This window comes from Mytilus californianus, unplaced genomic scaffold, assembly GCF_021869535.1.
Source record: "Mytilus californianus isolate M0D057914Y unplaced genomic scaffold, xbMytCali1.0.p SCAF_12, whole genome shotgun sequence".
Lineage (NCBI taxonomy): Eukaryota > Metazoa > Mollusca > Bivalvia > Mytilida > Mytilidae > Mytilus > Mytilus californianus.
The window spans coordinates 21862379-21881066 of NW_026262604.1; the positions used below are offsets into that span (position 1 = coordinate 21862379).

The following is an 18688-nucleotide window of genomic DNA, read 5'->3' on the forward strand; positions in this document are numbered from 1 at the left end:
CCTCGTATTGACTATAAATACTTTTTATTATCGTTTCTGGTTTCAAGTTTTTATGACTAAAATATTGTTTTGTTTTAAATTAAGAGAAATGAATAAATCATTTATACAGTGGATAATAATTTCCTTTATTCGTTTTTACATGTCAGATAATCTAGAAAATATAAAACTTAACATAAATTGTTTTAACCCGATGAAATGAGCGTTTGAAAAATCAATCTTGATACTTTCAACTTCAAGCTTTTAAAAGAGAAATTTATTCATCGAAATATACTCTCGACACCAAATGAAATCGTTCTGAAATGCATTTTGAATTTTAGCATTCTTTATCGGATTGAAATCAAAACGTGTAATAAAATTGATAATCAAGATTAAAATCACAGTTTAAAGCAGTTTGTTGTCTGAAACTCAGATCGTAACAGACGGAGATTTCATCAGTCACGTGACCACATCAAAACAAGGAGCTGGTAATCGGCGAACATCCGATTACGCTGTGATTCCCTGTTCACAGCCGAAGCAAGGGAATGATCAGGGATCAGATTATCTAATCGAAGTCTTTAAATAACATTTACAACCCTCTCTGAATTGTTGTTTTATCATATGGCACATGGTAATTGATTTTTATTGTATTTAAATGTGGTTCACCTTATAAAGCCGCCATTATGGTGATTGATTACTTCATGTACACCATGTGTATTTATGAATGTTGCATGAATTTTCTGCAAAATGATTTTTTTATTTTGATTGTTGAAACAATAGCATTTAAAATAATTAAGAAAACATACTTTCTTTAGTAATAATTTTTTTTGACTTTTAAGAAGATGTGACACAATTTAAAATTTTGTTTACCTACAAATGTTCATATTTATACCTTACTACATGAACCCCTGTAACGAACTGATAGCAAAAAAGTGTAAAATATTGTGAAAATATGTATTTAAATATATCAAACTATCAACCTGATCAATATGCATATATTTCAATCCCAGAAGTCACTCAGAACAAGGCTGCTACATCATTGGTGCCAAACCGTCACATTGACAGGCATGTATAGCCATAATAGTGCAAATTAATTTTCCAAAATTCACTAACACAACAAATGACAGTGATAAACAATGGTTCAGTGTGCAGCTGCAAGATGCAACAATAGACATTCAAAGAGTAGTGAAATAAGTTTTTTCCGATTTCCAATTGACCAGCAGACCAAGAAGGCATGGACACATTATTGTAAGAGAATGGACTTCCAACCAAACCCAAACCACAGACTTTGTTCTGCCCACTTTTCTATTGCATGTTACGAGCGTGACCCAAATATGATTAGAAATCTTGGTTGCCCTCCAATGAAGTCAAAACTCAAGCCAGATGCTGTGCCAGATATTCCATTGATCCAACCAACAACAGCTGAGCAAAAACCATCACTTCCAAATTCGGGGGCTAATGAGAAGCAGAGAAAGGCTGAGGTAAAAAAAAAATCATCTTGGCGAATATTTAGTTTAATCCTACATGTATAAGCTTATTATAATTCTTAATAGTTGTTCATTTGGTATTGCCAAACATGTCTTAAGTTCGGGAGTTATCTGGAAAACTGATGTCAACACTTTCCATTGTTTAAATGTGCAGAAAAGTAATCAACATTGTCCAGTTTGAGACATTTTCTCGGCTAATGACGTCATCACAATCGCTAACGGTTATCTATATAAAAATTATTGATTATGACAAGCACTGGATTCTTTGACCTAAAAAATGCAGATTGATCAGGTAAGACTTATAAGCATCATGTTTATTGATTTTTTTTTTTTTTTTAAATTGTGTCACGTCTCCTTTAAGTGTTCATGATCATCCTATTGATTGCATTTTCCCCTAGAAAAATGTCATAAGGCAAATATCTTCACAACACAATGTCCTGTAAAAGGTTTTCCCCAGAGTGACCTCAGTTCATTTATAAAAAGGAAATTGTAAACTTGTATATTGCCATACCTGTCAACCTCTGAAAATGGAAATGCAGGTCATAACGAGTTCAAATTTTTTTCAGTTGAATTTTTGTATTTAGAGCATTTTTTATAATCCATAACATATATACCAGTTTCCTACAAATATTCACAGTTGTAAATTATTTGCTGAAAATTATTTAAATTTCAAGTTTTATATTTTCTTGTTTATAACTTCATTGTCAATGATTGTGTTTGTGAAATATTTATTATTAATCAAATATCAATATAAAGCAATGCCTTCTTATAATTCATTTAATTGTTTCCTTCACACTATTTTTTATTAATTAATTTTCTAAACACCAACTATAATCATGATAATACATAGTAATCTTTTATATATATATATATAAAAACCTGAAAAATTAAGCTGCTTCTGTCCTCAGTTCTAATGACTGTTTTGAAAAATAGCCAATTAGTTTCACATGTTCTGTTGATATATATATATTATAGAAGTCGGCTATAGCTAATGTGCTATACATAGGAGGAAGATAAAAAGAAAGAAGAATTTACTGTTGTTAACATTCTGTGCAGCCCAAGAGTGATTTTTCGACAGTTTTGAAAGAGCCTAAGATGTCAAATTCGTGATCACTGATTTGACTTAAATTCTCATGTTTGATTCAAAACATACTTAGACATAGTTCACAAAAAGTCCATTTTAGTGGACATTTTAGACTAGACGCCATCTAATTAACAATTGAGATTACCTTTGAAGACTGCAGACCCGATATAAATATAAGTAGACTGAGAAGCATGTGGAGTTGTACTATAACGATTTTCCCAGTTCTGTTTGATTTCCTGTCATAGATTTTAAAATGTAAATCATTGCAGTCCTCACGCCACACTTAACTTTAAAACCTACAAGCCAGTTGGACTTGTGGTTGATAAGATTTTACAAGTCCCTTGAAAAATCCACAAGTCCAAACAAATCACTATCACCAGTGTTTTGCGTTGCGAACTGCTAGGAGGGTCTAGGGGCATTCCCCCCCCCCCCCCTGAATTTTTTTGAAAAAATTAGAAGCAAAATCCTGCATTCTGAGAGCTTTGAGTGTCATATTTTGAAGATACCTAATATATAAATTTAAAAGGAATAACATTGACCAGTGGAGAAAAAAGTTAAAATTAGCTGTTATATTAATTTTATCACTTCCTGGTGTCACAAACTGAGAATCTATTTTATTTTCTATGCACCAGGAACAGAACAGACCTCGTCATAAAACAACCGTGGCCTTCCATCTTGCCAAGTGTTAAGAAACTGTTGCAACCATGTTTTTTCTTGCAGTTTCGTAGGCAGTGGGCTCCATCAGTATAAGGCCTTAAGAACATTTTTGCCTGTCATTAAAATCAATGTCTCGATCCAATAATAAATGTAATGCGTTTAAAAAAAGAGAGGAGAAAGATACCAAAGGGACATTCAAACTCATGATTCATGTGAAAAAGCGCTCAATAGAATCCGAATATTTGGTGTCACTAATTACCAAAGTCAAAAAGAGTGCACCAACTCCTGAAAAATCTACAAGCCCGTCTGGCTTCTGAAGAACAAAATTTAAGAAGTCCGCAGCCAATTTTACTGGCCAGGACCGTTGATCTTGTGGCTAAATTTGAAGACTGCATTGCATTGATTTACCTGGATATGAATATTTTTTGATGGTGGCTCTCTTGTTTCACTTTTCAATGTTGACATTCATTTTTTTTAATAACTGAACACGCTTAGGGCATACATGTATGTAACCAGTCAGGGGACTTACTTAAATGAGTGATTTTCTAAATCACTGATTCAAGTAACATTATGTCCACAAAGGTTGGAAGTAAGACATGTAAGAGTTGTCTTTCTTTAATAATCACCTATTTAAGTAGTACAAATAATCACTAGACTAAGTGATTTAAATTTAATGAAGCTTTAAATATACAATACTAATGATCCAGGGACTAATTATGTTGCTAAAATTATCAGAACCAACATCTGTATTGGTAGGATGACCGGTCATGTCAGGTGATGACCTTGTACTAAATCTAGGATAATGACATAAAAGTCACTTGTTTAAGTATCATACCTCAATTTCCTTCCAAAAAATCACTTCTTTATATTAAGTATCATTATTTTAATAACCCCCACTAATTTCAGCACCCCCGAACAGTGAAATTTTGATCGCGAACAGTAGAATTTTATTACATTATCTTTAAGACATTGTAAGATGAAGCCTTGAATTTTACAGGAAAAATACTCCCACTGCTGGGAAAAATCTGTTAAGAAAGTAGTTCATTATGTAAAACCATTTTTGTCGAGCCTTCGACTTTTGTCGAAAAAGCGAGACATAGCGATCCTACATTCCGTCGGCGTCGTCGTCGGCGGCGGCGTCCACAAATATTCACTCTGTGGTTAAAGTTTTTGAAATTTTAATAACTTTCTTAAACTATCCTGGATTTCTACCAAACTTGGACAGAAGCTTGTTTATGATCATAAGATAATATTCAAAAGTAAATTTTGTAAAAAAAAAAATTCCATTTTTTCCGTATTTTACTTATAAATGGACTTAGTTTTTCTGCCAAGAAACATTACATTCACTCTGTGGTTAAAGTTTTTGAAATTTTAATAACTTTCTTAAACTATCCTTGATTTCTACCAAACTTGGAAAGAAGCTTGTTTATGATCAAAAGATAGTATCCAGAAGTAAATTTTGTAAAAAAAAAATTCCATTTTTTCTGTATTTTACTTATAAATGGACTTAGTTTTTCTGCCATGAAACATTACATTCACTCTGTGGTTAAAGTTTTTGAAATTTTAATAACTTTCTTAAACTATCCTGGATTTCTACCAAACTTGGAAAGAACTTTGTTTATGATCAAAAGATAGTATCCAGAAGTAAATTTTGTAAAAAAGTAAAAAATAAATTCCATTTTTTCCGTATTTTACTTGTAAATGGACTTAGTTTTTCTTCCAGTTAACATTACATACAGTCTGCACTTTAAGTTTTTAAAACATTTATTAGATTGATAAACTATCCTGGATTTTTACCAAACTTGGACAGAAGCTACTTACAATCAAAAGATAGTATAGAGAGGAATATTTTTATTAATTTTTTTCCTCATTTTTGTTGAGCCTGCGATTAACAGCAAAAGTAGGCGAGACACTGGGTTCCGCGGAACCCTTACGAATTTTTATAGCATTTTTTCAAGTAAAACAGAATTTGCAGCTAAATGATTGCATCAAAGGCATAAACCTTGCTGCTTAAAAGAAGCAAAAAGTTCATTTTTTTCAATTTTACTAATGAAAAGATATTATCTAAACCTATGTGTTAAAATTTGTGACAAAACTTTGAATTTTCTACTTAAATAAGTGATTTAAAATTCACAATAAGTCCCCTGACTGTCATGACTGTTTAAGAAAACTGTTTTCAGAGAAATTTAATCGCTAATTCTTTTGGAATAAGATGTAAAGGAAAATTAACACTGAAACCTTGATCAGTCCCATCTATAGTAAAACCTTCTCCAGTTGTACAGCATAAAGTAAGTGAAGACAGACAATCTACTCAACTTAACATGATTAAGAAGAAAAACAGGGCACAGGTACATGTGTAAATGCTCTCCCAACAATCTGAGGTACAAGTCATTCTTAATGTCTCAGGTCTGCTCTTGCCTTGTTTTGATTTTAACTTTTCCTCTTATGGGAGGAATAATTTGGGATCATATTTAAATATTCTGGGAGACAGCATATGATGCATGACTAGTTTACTGAAGGTTCAGTTTTACCAAGTTCCCTGAACACGATTTTCCATCACCAGGGATGAGAGAAATTATGAAAATAATGGTTTGGCATAAGAAACCATGGAAACCGTGAATTTTAAGCGCTGTGAAAATTAACCACGATACTGTTGTTTTTATTACCGGTATTCCTAATTAAGGAATAATTCTTATTATATAACTGTTAATTATATCCCTTTTATCAATGACTCTTTGCATTTTCTTTATCTCTGATTTCAGACTAAAGCTTCCACAACAACAATGCCAGTGAAGAGAAATCCCACCAGGAGTCGTCGGACAATGGGCATTGAGCTCTTTATGGAATGCACTGAAGAGGCTTTGTCCCCAAGTCAGATCACTGCCCAGCAGGTGGCAAGATATCAGTATGACCAAGCCATTGCCCAAATTAGAGATGCTCATGCCAAGGCAAGGATAGGCAAAGCTAAAATTATAAACAAAGTTGACAATGTTGGCAAAGTATCGCCTCAAGTTACTCAGAAGGCAGCTCCTGCATTGAAAACTCCATCACCGAGTGGAAAAGAACCAGGTATGATTTTACTCGTTGATAATTAGAAACTGAATATCAAGTTTTGTTGAAAGGTTTACATAAACAGTGTTCCCACAGCGACTTCATATAATTATCATAGTGACTGCAGCGCTTACATTTGCCTGCTGTGCCGCAGTGTTTTTCATATTTGATCATGTTTAATCATGGAATGTTGATAACTTTTGTCAAGTTAGATGTGTTAGAGATATCTGCTGATCAGTTGACCAATATTAGGAAATTACTGATCCACTCCATCAGAATTTGAATTTGCATAGAAATTTACTCATTGTTTATATGCTTAAATAACTTACAAATTTTCTAAAAATTGGGACCCAATGAAAGACAATTACATACAGAAATGTCGATCTCAGAATATTGGTCCCCCACCCATATCCATCTGGATTTATTTTTAGCCTAACTAAGCATTGTATCTTTTGGTCTGTCAAACTTCCAATATTCATTTGAGTTGAACTACAGTTATCTCGAAATATTTCTGTGGACCGGGTGACTTCTAGATAACCAGAGTCGACTGTTCAGGAAAAATGAATGAAGATTGAAGTCAATATCTTTAAATAAATTGATGGTTTCATCTGTTTAATTTGAGTTGTAAGAAGTAAGCTACTTACAGTGTATAAGTGGGCACAACAAAATCAGCATGAGCTGAGGTGTAGTTTGCGACGACTCAACTCTTAATCTTTTTATTATTTACCTTTATTCACAAATTTTCAGAACGTTCATCTAGTCCTGATATTATATTTGTTGGAGAAACACCGGCTTCCAAGCCCCGACAACCAGTACAACAGCCACAGCCACTGACCCAACCACCACAACAACAACAGGTGTACAAGCTTGTCAGTGTCAGCCAGGCAAACCAAGGACAACTTGGACAATGGATGATGAAACCTGTTGCTAATGTCATGGTGAGTAGAAATTAAGTAATAGTAAACCAAACCAACCAAGGAAAATGGGTGATGAAACCTGTTGTAAATGTTATTGTGAGTAAAAATCGGTTACAGAAAACCAAACCATCATGTTGCCTTCATGTGATGGAAACAACGATAAGAATTAAGTTATGGACAAAAGTTTAATGTAAGACCAAAGATTTAACACATGCATGACGTGCTGACAGTAAAAGAGGGTACACTGAACTCATGCAAATTTAGCTGGACGGATAAAGCTTTGAATGGTATACAGGAAGCATGATAATGAGCAAAATTTTGTATCTACTTTCGCAAATATTCCAGAATCGGTAAATTGATAAGATGACAACAAAAATATTATGAAAATGTCAGAACTGATAGACTATCTTCATATTACCGACTTTTGACTCCGGATTATATAATTTGTCGACTGGTTTCCTTGGACATCATGGTACTCGGTCAAGTAATAGCAACCAAAATAAGTAAAATCAAACATATAATCGGTGTAATTTGAGGGGAAAGTTTACTGTTTTCCGATGATTTTGTAGTGAAAAAAATATTAACCAGGTAATTTTCCCCCAAAATTGTACTGATTGAAAGCTTGGTTTTACTTCTTTAGCTTGCTCTTACCTGACTTGGTACCATGATGTCCAAGGTAACCAGTCGACAAATCATATAATCCGGAGTCAAAAGTCGGTAATATGAAAATAGTCTATTCCCATCTGATCAAACATGTTCTGTCAAAATTTAAGAGAGAGGTGATATTCAAACTCATAAGTCTTAAACAAATTGACAATGCCTTGGCAAAAAACAAAAATGACTAAAAGACAAACAACAGTCTTCAAAACACAACATAGAAAACTAAAGACTGAGCACCACAAACCCTACCGAAAACTGGGGTGATCTCAGGTGCTCTGGAAGGGTAGGCAGAACCTGTTCACATGTGGCACCCGTCCTGTTGCTCATGTAAGTACAAACCTGGTAATAAGTCTCTCTTTGCTCATCCAATCAATAAGTCAAAATATATATTTATAATTTGATGCGAAGCAACAAAAAAACATCAAAATTTGAAATTCTGATTCATATACATGTATTTAAGTTATTTATGTTTTAATATTATGATCAATTAACTAAATACATATATCATGTTTGAAAAGTTTTGAATATCAAATGAATAAATATGAAAAATGTTTGCTTATTGTTTTCATTTTCAGATTTATTTGTTTGATTATTTTGTAATTTCTTTGTTTGTTATAATTCAATGTATTTCATGAGGGCCTTTGGGAAGATTAGATTTGTTGTAGTGATGTAAGAAAAATAGATTGAAGCAACAATTAAAATGGGAACCATTTGAAATAAATCAAGGGGGACAATTCTAACAGAACTGATTAGTTTAAGTATTGCAGTAACGGAATGTGGTATGATTGCCATTGTAATAACTATCCACAAAAAACAAAAGGAAAGAGATGTGAACAGGTCACTCATTCACTTGAAGCTGTGAAAAATCTTTCGTGTTAGTGCTTTAAAGTACTTTGATTTATTTCAGTCATTAAGGTTCATCATAACAAATGGACAAATATGGCTGTATTTACACCTCAAAAACTACTCTGTGTACAGACTTACCTGTGAAGTTTGAAAAGTTTTAAGGCCTGGCATCCACTAGATATATAAAAGTTAAATGCATTTTGTGTTTCAGAAAGATAAAATCTTTTTTGGATTTTGATGGGCATTTTTTTTCGTTTCTGCTGTTGCAATTGGTGTAAAAATAAACAAACACCTAAATTACATTTGATACTGTCCACTCAGTTACACCCTTTAACTCACCTATTGTTGTGTAGATATCTATTGTCCAGGCCAATCAATACAATGCAATACAGTTGTTCACTGAGAGGGAGCATCTCAAAGATTTACCCACATTAGTTTAATTTTTACACCTTCTGCAGGAACAGAAAAAAATGCCTATCAAAATCCATAAAAGATTTTATCTTATTGAAACACAAAATGCATTTAACTTTTATATATCTAGTGGATGCCAGGCCTTAAAACTTTCCAAACTTCACAGGTAAGTCTGTACACAGAGTAGTTTTTGAGGTGTAAATTACAGCCATATTTGTCCATTTGTTATGATGAACCGTAAGGTAATGATGGTTTCATATAAACACCATGTTTTGTTCTATTTTTAGCCTCAACAGCAACAGACATTAAATAGACCAGTACAACAAGGTAATATATGTCTTATAACAGCAGTCTGTAAAAAGCTTAACTGGCCTTGGTAAAATTATAAAAAAATTACAAGGGTCAAAATAAGCATGTTTTGAATTTGGTTAATATTCAATATAAAAAGATGTGTTATGGCTGCCAATGAGACAACTTTCCACCAGAGACCAAAGTAAGTAGATGTAAGCAACTATAGGTGACCCTACAGCCTTCAACAACGAGCAAAATCTGTATTGCATAATCGGCTAAAATAGGCCCAGACATGACAAAATGTAAAATAATGCAAACGAAAAAACTAACAATCTGATATAAGTACAAAACAAGAAAAGAAAAAAAAAAATTGATAGCAACTAACAACAGCCACTGAAGTACAGGCACCTGACTTTGGACCCTGTTAAAATGGTTAAGAATGAATTAAAAAAAATTGTTGCTAAATTCTTAAGATACACATTGATATGGTTTAACAAAGTTTCTGGAGGCAAAAAAAGAATTTAAATCACATATTTTCAATTATACATTACAGTGCAACAGGTTGGTCAGCAGGTCAGTGGCACCATGGGGATGGGTTACAAACGTCCAGCAAACTTCCAACAAGATCAACTTGCCAAGAAAAAACCAAGACGACCAGGCGAGGTTGACGAATATGGTAAAAAGAGACCTTTTGAAAGTGATGAAAGTGGTAGGTGCATTATGGGTACTTTGTTACCATGTCAACACATCATTGAATCATAGCAAAAACATTTAGGAAATGAATGCTTAGGTGTCTCATTCGTTGTGTGCTTTGCTTGTAGTATAATGTCATGAATATGTAGATTTTTGATTTGTTATTGCAAGCTTAGAATTATTTTTAAGGCTAGTTAAACTTGAAAAATTATAGTAAATGCAATGCTATCAAATAAATTGATATGGTTTTTAAATTCAACATGATTTGGCACAGCTCCAGTAAAACATTTTTAATGTCTTTTTGAATTACAAATTAGGTTTGATATGACAGCTTTCAAATTATTATTTTAATGGTTGTTTTTGAATTTGCATTTTTACGTGAGAAAAAAACTACATGCAGATTTGACTTGTTTTATACAGCATATTGAAATTAATGAATTTTATTTCACTTGTTTCTGTTAAACATGTCATAGCAGAAGTAAGATATGCTATCCAACTAAAATTGACTTAGTCAACATTTAGGTCTTTGGTTAAAGTACTTAAAAAATCAATAACTCTCTCAAACTTTCATGGAAATTTCATGAAAGTTGGATAGAAGCTTATTAATAATCAAAAGACAGAATCTAGAGCAAATTATATTCAACAATTATTTTTTTGTCATTTTTTCTGGTAAATGGACTGACTTTCTTTTGCAATAAACATTTCAGATATAGTCGTATAGACATCAATTACTCTGTAAAACCTTCATTGAATTAAATGAATCAGGGACAGAAGATTTTTTATGGTCATGATGATTAAGATGAACACCAGAAGAAAAATTTTGAAAATAGTTTACTTTCAGTTTCTGGATTTTGATGATAGATGACCTTAAAATTTTGCAGTTAACATTTACAAAAAGTCTGGTATAAAAAAAGAATTCAAACCTTAGTGGGCTGTTACAAAACTTGGGACAGAAACTTCATCATGATCAAGAAATAGCATCTTATGAAAAAATTATTTTTCTGTATTTTTTTAAATGATAAAAAGTGTTTAGCAGTCACCCTTACATCAGTCAGGGGTACTTCTTGTACAAGTTATCTTTTTTTACTTGGAAGAAGTAAAAAAAATATACTTATATAAGTTAATTATAATGTTTGAATAATCTCCCCTTAACTTTCTCAAAAATTCACTTGTATAAGTAAAATTTTTTTTTTACAATCCCACAAAAATTCTCAAGTTTTGAGATGTAAAAATATGCCATTAATGATTTTTCCCAGGTTAGCTCATAATTTTTTATTAGAGTTCAATGTTTCATCTCATTGATTCAACAAAGAAACTGATTGCGCAAAGATCTTAAGTATTTGCGCAAGGCCTTCAAAAATTGCTCCTTTGGGGCTTGTAAATGAGCAGTGTTCTGAAGATAACAGACAAATGAGATTTTCATTGTCCATGAAATTACACTTAAATGATTAGTTAAGACATCTGCAAAGGACAGACAATTTAAAATTCTATTAGAGCAAAGAAGTCCTAAGAATTCAAGAATAGAAGACACTTATATAAGTAAGAAAATCTGAATGTCTAAGGGACATAACTAAGCCAATTTTTTTTACCTATAAAGGTAAATAAAATACACTTGTATAAGTATCCTACAAATTTACTTATATAAGTATATTAATATTACTTCTTCAAGTAAATAAAAATTACTTGTACAAGTAGTACCCCTGACTGTACATTGACAGCATCAATCACAGGCAAAACATAATGTTCCATAGAAGACTTTACCACTTTTAAAATTTTGAGATATTAAAAATTCTGTAACTGTGTTTGACTGCATGTGCTTGCATGCATTTTCTCATCATCATTTATCACATCATTTGCCAACATTGAATTTTCAGGTAAGAGTCCAGATATTTGTGTCAATGGTAAGTTCCTGCAACCTAATGCCTTTCACTGTGGGACAGTCCTCTAACATTTTACAGCTGATAAACTTGAGTGTGTACAAAAAACAATGAAGTGAAGTTTGCTATGTAAACTATTAAATCATATTACCTTTAATTTTACTACCTATTTAAAAAGTAACATTAGTGATTATTAGCCAACAATATCATAGGGCAGGTAACATTCACCTGTTTGATCACCTGGTTTTTATGTTAACAATAGCTAATAAAGAATTCATGGTCCTTCTGTCAAACAAGCAAATCTAGCTTTTATGATCTAAGAACATACTCAAATAGTTCAGCTGTAAGGGAAAACCCCTTTCTGATTTAAACATTATTATTTTCTGATTATTGTGGACTCGTCCTTATTCACTGGTTACTGTTTTTTTTGTGGGAATAGGTGAACCACTTGTTTAAGTGTTTGATTCAAGTGTAAATTTCCTATTTTCTAGTTGTATGGAGGAATTAAAAACCACAAATGCTGGTAATTTGTACCAACAAAAAATGCATCTGTATCAAACTTTTCATATTCAACTGCCAAAATTCCTGAATTGAGTTAATTATGTGTTTTGGGGGCTATCTGACTGAACTTCCAACCCTAACATTTTTTATGAAAATTTCATTGTTCTCATAACAAGCAAGCCTAAATTTATTTTACTTTCTACACACTCAATAGATTTTGTTGTAATCATAAGTAATTAACTCATTATTAAATGTTTGTCAACCTTAAAATTCAAAGTTTGATACAAACAACGTACACTAAAGTTGATGTGGATTCTGTCATATCCGCCTGCCCACTGTGGACATCCCTATCCTGTCCACTTGAAGATACCACAAATTTTGGAAAATTATTGAAATCAAAATCTTCACCAAATTTCTCAAGTCTATTCATGAGAGAAAAATAATGGCATATCCACTGCATGATATGGGCATATTTCAAAAATCATTGAGGGTTCTACTTGATGCCCATTTAAACCATCCATGGTTGGAAATGACAAAAAACCACATGGGCTGAAGTGTATCTGCATGAACAGTTGTTATACAATATTGTTATTCAGTTTGCATGACTACTGGAATCTTTATTATGATGGAATATTTGATATCTAGAAAGACCAGAATGTACTCCATGTCATACCCACTCCATTGTTAGTCTGTCAACAAATATCTTCATCACTCAAATGAATAGAATAACTGCTTATCTGGTTTGCAGCTTGACAGTAATGAGTTGTTTAATACTTGTGAAGAATACATTTTGGATCTGTGGGACAACTAAGTTAAAACTGTTTTCCAATACTTTGAATTATGTGTCTGGGAATGCTTAAGAAAAACATTGTTTGCAATCTTTGTGATTTAAATGCCATTGAAATCAGCTGATTTAAACTATAGATAAAGGAGATGTGGTATGATTGCCAATGAAGCAGCTATCCATTAGAGACTAAATGATGCAAGTAACTACTGGTCACAGTACCACCTTAAACAATGAGTGAAACCCATACTGTATAGTCAGCTTTAAAAGGCCACAGCATGCCGACATTTTAAACAATATAAAAGAGCCTGATATATGCTAAGGGAGCTACCATTTGATTTTTATGGTGTGGGGGGCTAGGATGAAAAATTTTGTCCTGCATTTTTATACGACCGCAAAAAAATTTTTGTGGTCGTATATTGGTATGACGTTGGCGTCGTCTTCGTCGTCCGAAGACACATTGGTTTTCGCACTCTAACTTAAGTTTAAGTGAATGGATCTCTATGAAATTTTACCACAAGGTTCAATACCACAAAAGGAAGGTTGGGATTGATTTTGGGGGTTATGGTACCAACAGTAAAGGAATTAGGGGTCAAAAAGGGGCCAAAAATAAGCATTTTTGTAACTTCCAGACATAATTTGTGTATAAGTGTATGGATCTCTCTGACATTGTACCACAAGGTTCCATATCACAAAAGGAATGCTGGGATTGATTTTGGGGGTAATTGCCTCAAAATTTTAGGAATTAGGGGCCAAAAAAGGGGCAAAAAACAAGCATTTTTCTAGTTTCATAACAATAACTTGTGTGTTAGTGTATGGATCTTTCTGAAATTGTACTACAAGGTTCCATATCACAAAGGGAAAGCTGGAATTGAGTTTGGGGGTAATTGCCGAAACGTTTAGGAATTGGGGGCCAAAAAGGGGCCAAAAAACACATTTTTCTAGTTTCCAGACAATAACTTGTGTTCAAGTGTATGGATCTCTCTGAAATTGTACTGCAAGGTACCATACCACAAAGGGAAGGCTGGGATTGATGATGGGGGTAATTGCCTAAATATTTTAGGAATTAGGGGCCAAAAAGGGGAAAAAAAAAGCATTTTTCTAGTTTCAGGACAATAACTTGTGTGTAAGTGTATGGATCTTTCTGAAATTGTACTACAAGGTTCCATACCACAAAGGGAAAGCTGGGTTTGAGTTTGGGGGTAATTGCCCTAAATGTTTAGGAATTTGGGGCCAAAAAGGGGCCAAAAACACATTTTTCTAGTTTCCAGACAATAACTTGTGTTCAAGTGTATGGATCTCTCTGAAATTGTACTGCAAGGTACCATACCACAAAGGAAAGGCTGGGATTGAGTTTGGGGGTGATGAATCATAAGGGGGTTCAAAAAATTTGGGGAGGGATTTTTTTTTTTTCCTTTTTTTTCTTTTAAAATTTTCCATTTTAAGTTGGTTATTTCTGATTTATATTTAAAAGCAAATAATAATGATATGGTAGGAGATACACACCAAACAGGATGTGTAAATTATTATATAAGTATTGTGGAATAGCAAGAAATTTTCAATTGCACAGTATTGCACAATAGCAAGAAATCTTCAATTGCACAGTATTGCGCAATAGCAAGAAATCTTCAATTGCACAGTATTGCGCAATAGCAAGAAACATCCAATAGCACAATATTGCGCAATAGCAAGAAATTGTCAATTGTACAGTATTGCGCAATAGCAAGAAATATTTAATTGCACAGTATTGTGCAAAAGAAGATACTTCGTATAAATTGCTTATTTCTTGATCAATTTCAATGGGGTTTTATTCTTGAATTCTTGGGGTTCTTTAATATGCTGAATCTAACCGTGTATTTAGTTTTTGGATTTTGGGCCCCGTTTTTAAATTGGTCCACATTGAGGTCCAAAGGGTCCAACATTAAACTTTGTTTGATTTCATCAAAAATTGAATTATTGGGGTTCTTTGATATGCCGAATCTAACCGTGTATTTAGATTCTTAATTTTTGGTTCCGTTTTCGAATTGGTCTACATTAAGGTCCAAAGGGTCCAAAATTAAACTTAGTTTGATTTTAACAAAAATTGAATTCTTAATGTTCTTTGATATGCTGAATCTAAACATGTATTTAGATTTTTGATTATGGGCCCAGTTTTCAAGTTGGTCCAAATCGGGGTCCAAAATTAAACTTTGTTTGATTTCAACAAAAATTGAATTATTGGGGTTCTTTGATAAGCTGAGTTTAACCATGTATTTAGATTTTTGATTTTTGGGCCCCGTTATCAACTTTGTCCACATTGAGGTCAAAAGGGTCCAAAATTAAACTTTGTTTGATTTCATCAAAAATTGAATTCTTGGGGTTCTTTGATATGCTGAATCTAACCATGTATTTAGATTTTGGATATTGGACCATAATAGGTGAATGTCCAATTTAAAATTTTTAAGTTCTTAGATCACATTCATTCTGTGTCAGAAACCTATGCTGTGTCAAATATTTAATCACAATCCAAATGCAAAGCTGTATCAAGCTTGAATGTTGTGTCCATACTTGCCCCAACTGTTCAGGGTTCGACCTCTGCGGTCGTATCAAGCTGCGCCCTGCGGAGCATTTTATTTTTAGTTGTAATCTCTGTCCTGCCTTTTTATTTTTCACTCTATTCGGTCCTGCCTTTTTTTTTTATTAGTTTATCCTGACTTTTTTTACATAAATTGTCATCCTGCCTTCTTTTTTTGCCAAGTTGCTCATCCTGCCTTTTTTTTTTTGCTCAAAGCTCCTGTCCCTTTTTTTTCAAATTTCATCCTAGCCCCCCCCCCCCCCCCCCCCATAAAAATCAAATGGTAGCTCCCTAAAAACAATTTACAAAAAACAAAATAGACAGCCCAATGATAACCACTGATTTACAGGCATATTAAGAATGTTGCAGGGTATAACATGTTTGTGAAAACTCATGTATGTTTCATGCTAAGTTTTACCTGGATAATTGGAAATATAAAAAAACATGTAATATTGTTTGTTGAGAGGGGGAACTTTTAGATGCATTGCACACTAACGATTTTTCATTCAAATAGAGTCTTCAGGCTAAAATATATATGTCTGTTTCCTGCTGCTCAACCTTTGTCCTACTCCAAAATATTTTCTTGTCATACATATCCTATTTCTACTGAATTGCTTAGACTAACCTGAAACAGAATTTACCGAAAGTTTTACAAATAACAAGCTTTTTAAGAGACTGTTATGAATTGTAAGCATATTTGACTGAACTATAAAAGCACAAAGAAAGGAAAGGTCTGTGTCCTTGTTTTAGGGATATTAGCAATTGAATATTTGACGGTAAATGATTCTCTCTAGATTTTTCATACATTTAACATAGCACCTTTTTCTGTAAAAAAATATGGGGAAATAGTGAACTAATTAATAACAAAGAAATCCAGAAAAATCTGATCTGACGTACACAATGCATCCAGAACTTGTTCATGCAATATTGAATCATTTACAATTTCCCATGTAAAGGATGTTCCTCAACCTTTGTCCTACTCCAAAATATTTTCTTGTCATTTGACGGAACTATAAAAGCACAAAGAAAGGAAAGGTCTTACTCCAAAATATTTTCTTGTCATACATATCCTATTTCTACTGAATTGCTTAGACTAACCTGAAACAGAATTTACCGAAAGTTTTACAAATAACAAGCTTTTTAAGAGACTGTTATGAATTGTAAGCATATTTGACTGAACTATAAAAGCACAAAGAAAGGAAAGGTCTGTGTCCTTGTTTTAGGGATATTAGCAATTGAATATTTGACGGTAAATGATTCTCTCTAGATTTTTCATACATTTAACATAGCACCTTTTTCTGTAAAAAAATATGGGGAAATAGTGAACTAATTAATAACAAAGAAATCCACAAAAATCTGATCTGACGTACACAATGCATCCAGAACTTGTTCATGCAATATTGAATCATTTACAATTTCCCATGTAAAGGATGTTCCTCAACCTTTGTCCTACTCCAAAATATTTTCTTGTCATTTGACGGAACTATAAAAGCACAAAGAAAGGAAAGGTCTGTGTCCTTGTTTTAGGGATATTAGCAATTGAATATTTGACGGTAAATGATTCTCTCTAGATTTTTCATACATTTAACATAGCACCTTTTTCTGTAAAAAAATATGGGGAAATAGTGAACTAATTAATAACAAAGAAATCCAGAAAAATCTGATCTGACGTACACAATGCATCCAGAACTTGTTCATGCAATATTGAATCATTTACAATTTCCCATGTAAAGGATGTTCCTCATCCTTTGTCCTACTCCAAAATATTTTCTTGTCATTTGACGGAACTATAAAAGCACAAAGAAAGGAAAGGTCTGTGTCCTTGTTTTAGGGATATTAGCAATTGAATATTTGACGGTAAATGATTCTCTCTAGATTTTTCATACATTTAACATAGCACCTTTTTCTGTAAAAAAATATGGGGAAATAGTGAACTAATTAATAACAAAGAAATCCAGAAAAATCTGATCTGAAATACTCCAAAATATTTTCTTGTCATACATATCCTATTTCTACTGAATTGCTCAGACTAACCTGAAACAGAATTTACCGAAAGTTTTACAAATTTTAAGAGACTGTTATGAATTGTAAGCAAATTTGACGGAACTATAAAAGCACAAAGAAAGGAAAGGTCTGTGTCCTTGTTTTAGGGATATTAGCAATTGAAAATTTGACGGTAAATGATACCTCTAGATTTTTCATACATTTAACATAGCACTTTTTTTCTTTAAAAAAATATGGGGAAAAAAACAAGGATTTAATAAGATTATCAAAAATATCTTTTTAAACTTTATGTAATTAAATTTTAAAAAGAAAAGAAGGGGTTAGGGGGAAAAAAATTTAATGGCACTACATGGATAAAACCAAACGATTCTGAATATTGGACAAAAAGTCAAAAATAAGAACAGCAAACATCTTTTACATGGGAAATTGCAAACGATTTAATATTGCATGAACAAGTTCTGGATGTATTGTGTACATCAGATCAGATTTTTGTGGATTTCTTTGTTATTAATTAGTTCACTTTCCAAGGTATGTCCACTCCATAGAATAGTTTTTATTACCTATTAATTTACTGATTATTAATTTACAGGTAATTGGGTTCCATTAGATGAATATTACTATGGAAAGATGGAAGGAGATCCAACGTATGAAGAGGAGAAAGGAGAATTCAGGTTTAAGGTTTGTATCCATGGTTTCAGTGGCAGATTTAATGCTGGTTTTAGAAATCACCATTTAAAGATTGAAATAAGGGATTTTATAGCTGAACATGAATCCAGAGAGATAAAATCTTTTGAAAATTTTATTATTGCAAAAATTACGAAGAGAGAGGTTTTGCAAAAAAAAAATTTGCATTTTCAATTTTAAAACCATTATTTGTTTGTAGCATTTCTTTAAA

General features: G+C 32.6%; 1 protein-coding gene across 4 annotated transcripts in view; it reads left to right on the forward strand.

The window, feature by feature from the left end:
* Positions 1 to 444: 444 nt before the first annotated feature.
* The window catches only part of LOC127721543 (uncharacterized), a 46666-nt gene continuing 28422 nt past the window's right edge, over positions 445 to 18688 (forward strand). For 2 of the 4 annotated variants that reach the window (XM_052228301.1, XM_052228302.1), the window contains exons 1-7: positions 944 to 1457; positions 5967 to 6273; positions 7003 to 7193; positions 9377 to 9416; positions 9934 to 10089; positions 11948 to 11974; positions 18383 to 18471. In XM_052228301.1, the coding sequence (XP_052084261.1) occupies positions 1113 to 1457; positions 5967 to 6273; positions 7003 to 7193; positions 9377 to 9416; positions 9934 to 10089; positions 11948 to 11974; positions 18383 to 18471 (1155 nt within the window). In that variant the 5' untranslated portion in view covers positions 944 to 1112. Of the gene's footprint in view, positions 608 to 943; positions 1458 to 5966; positions 6274 to 7002; positions 7194 to 9376; positions 9417 to 9933; positions 10090 to 11947; positions 11975 to 18382; positions 18472 to 18688 lie in introns of those variants that run through there. The other 2 variants (XM_052228304.1, XM_052228303.1) reach the window with 2 other exon arrangements.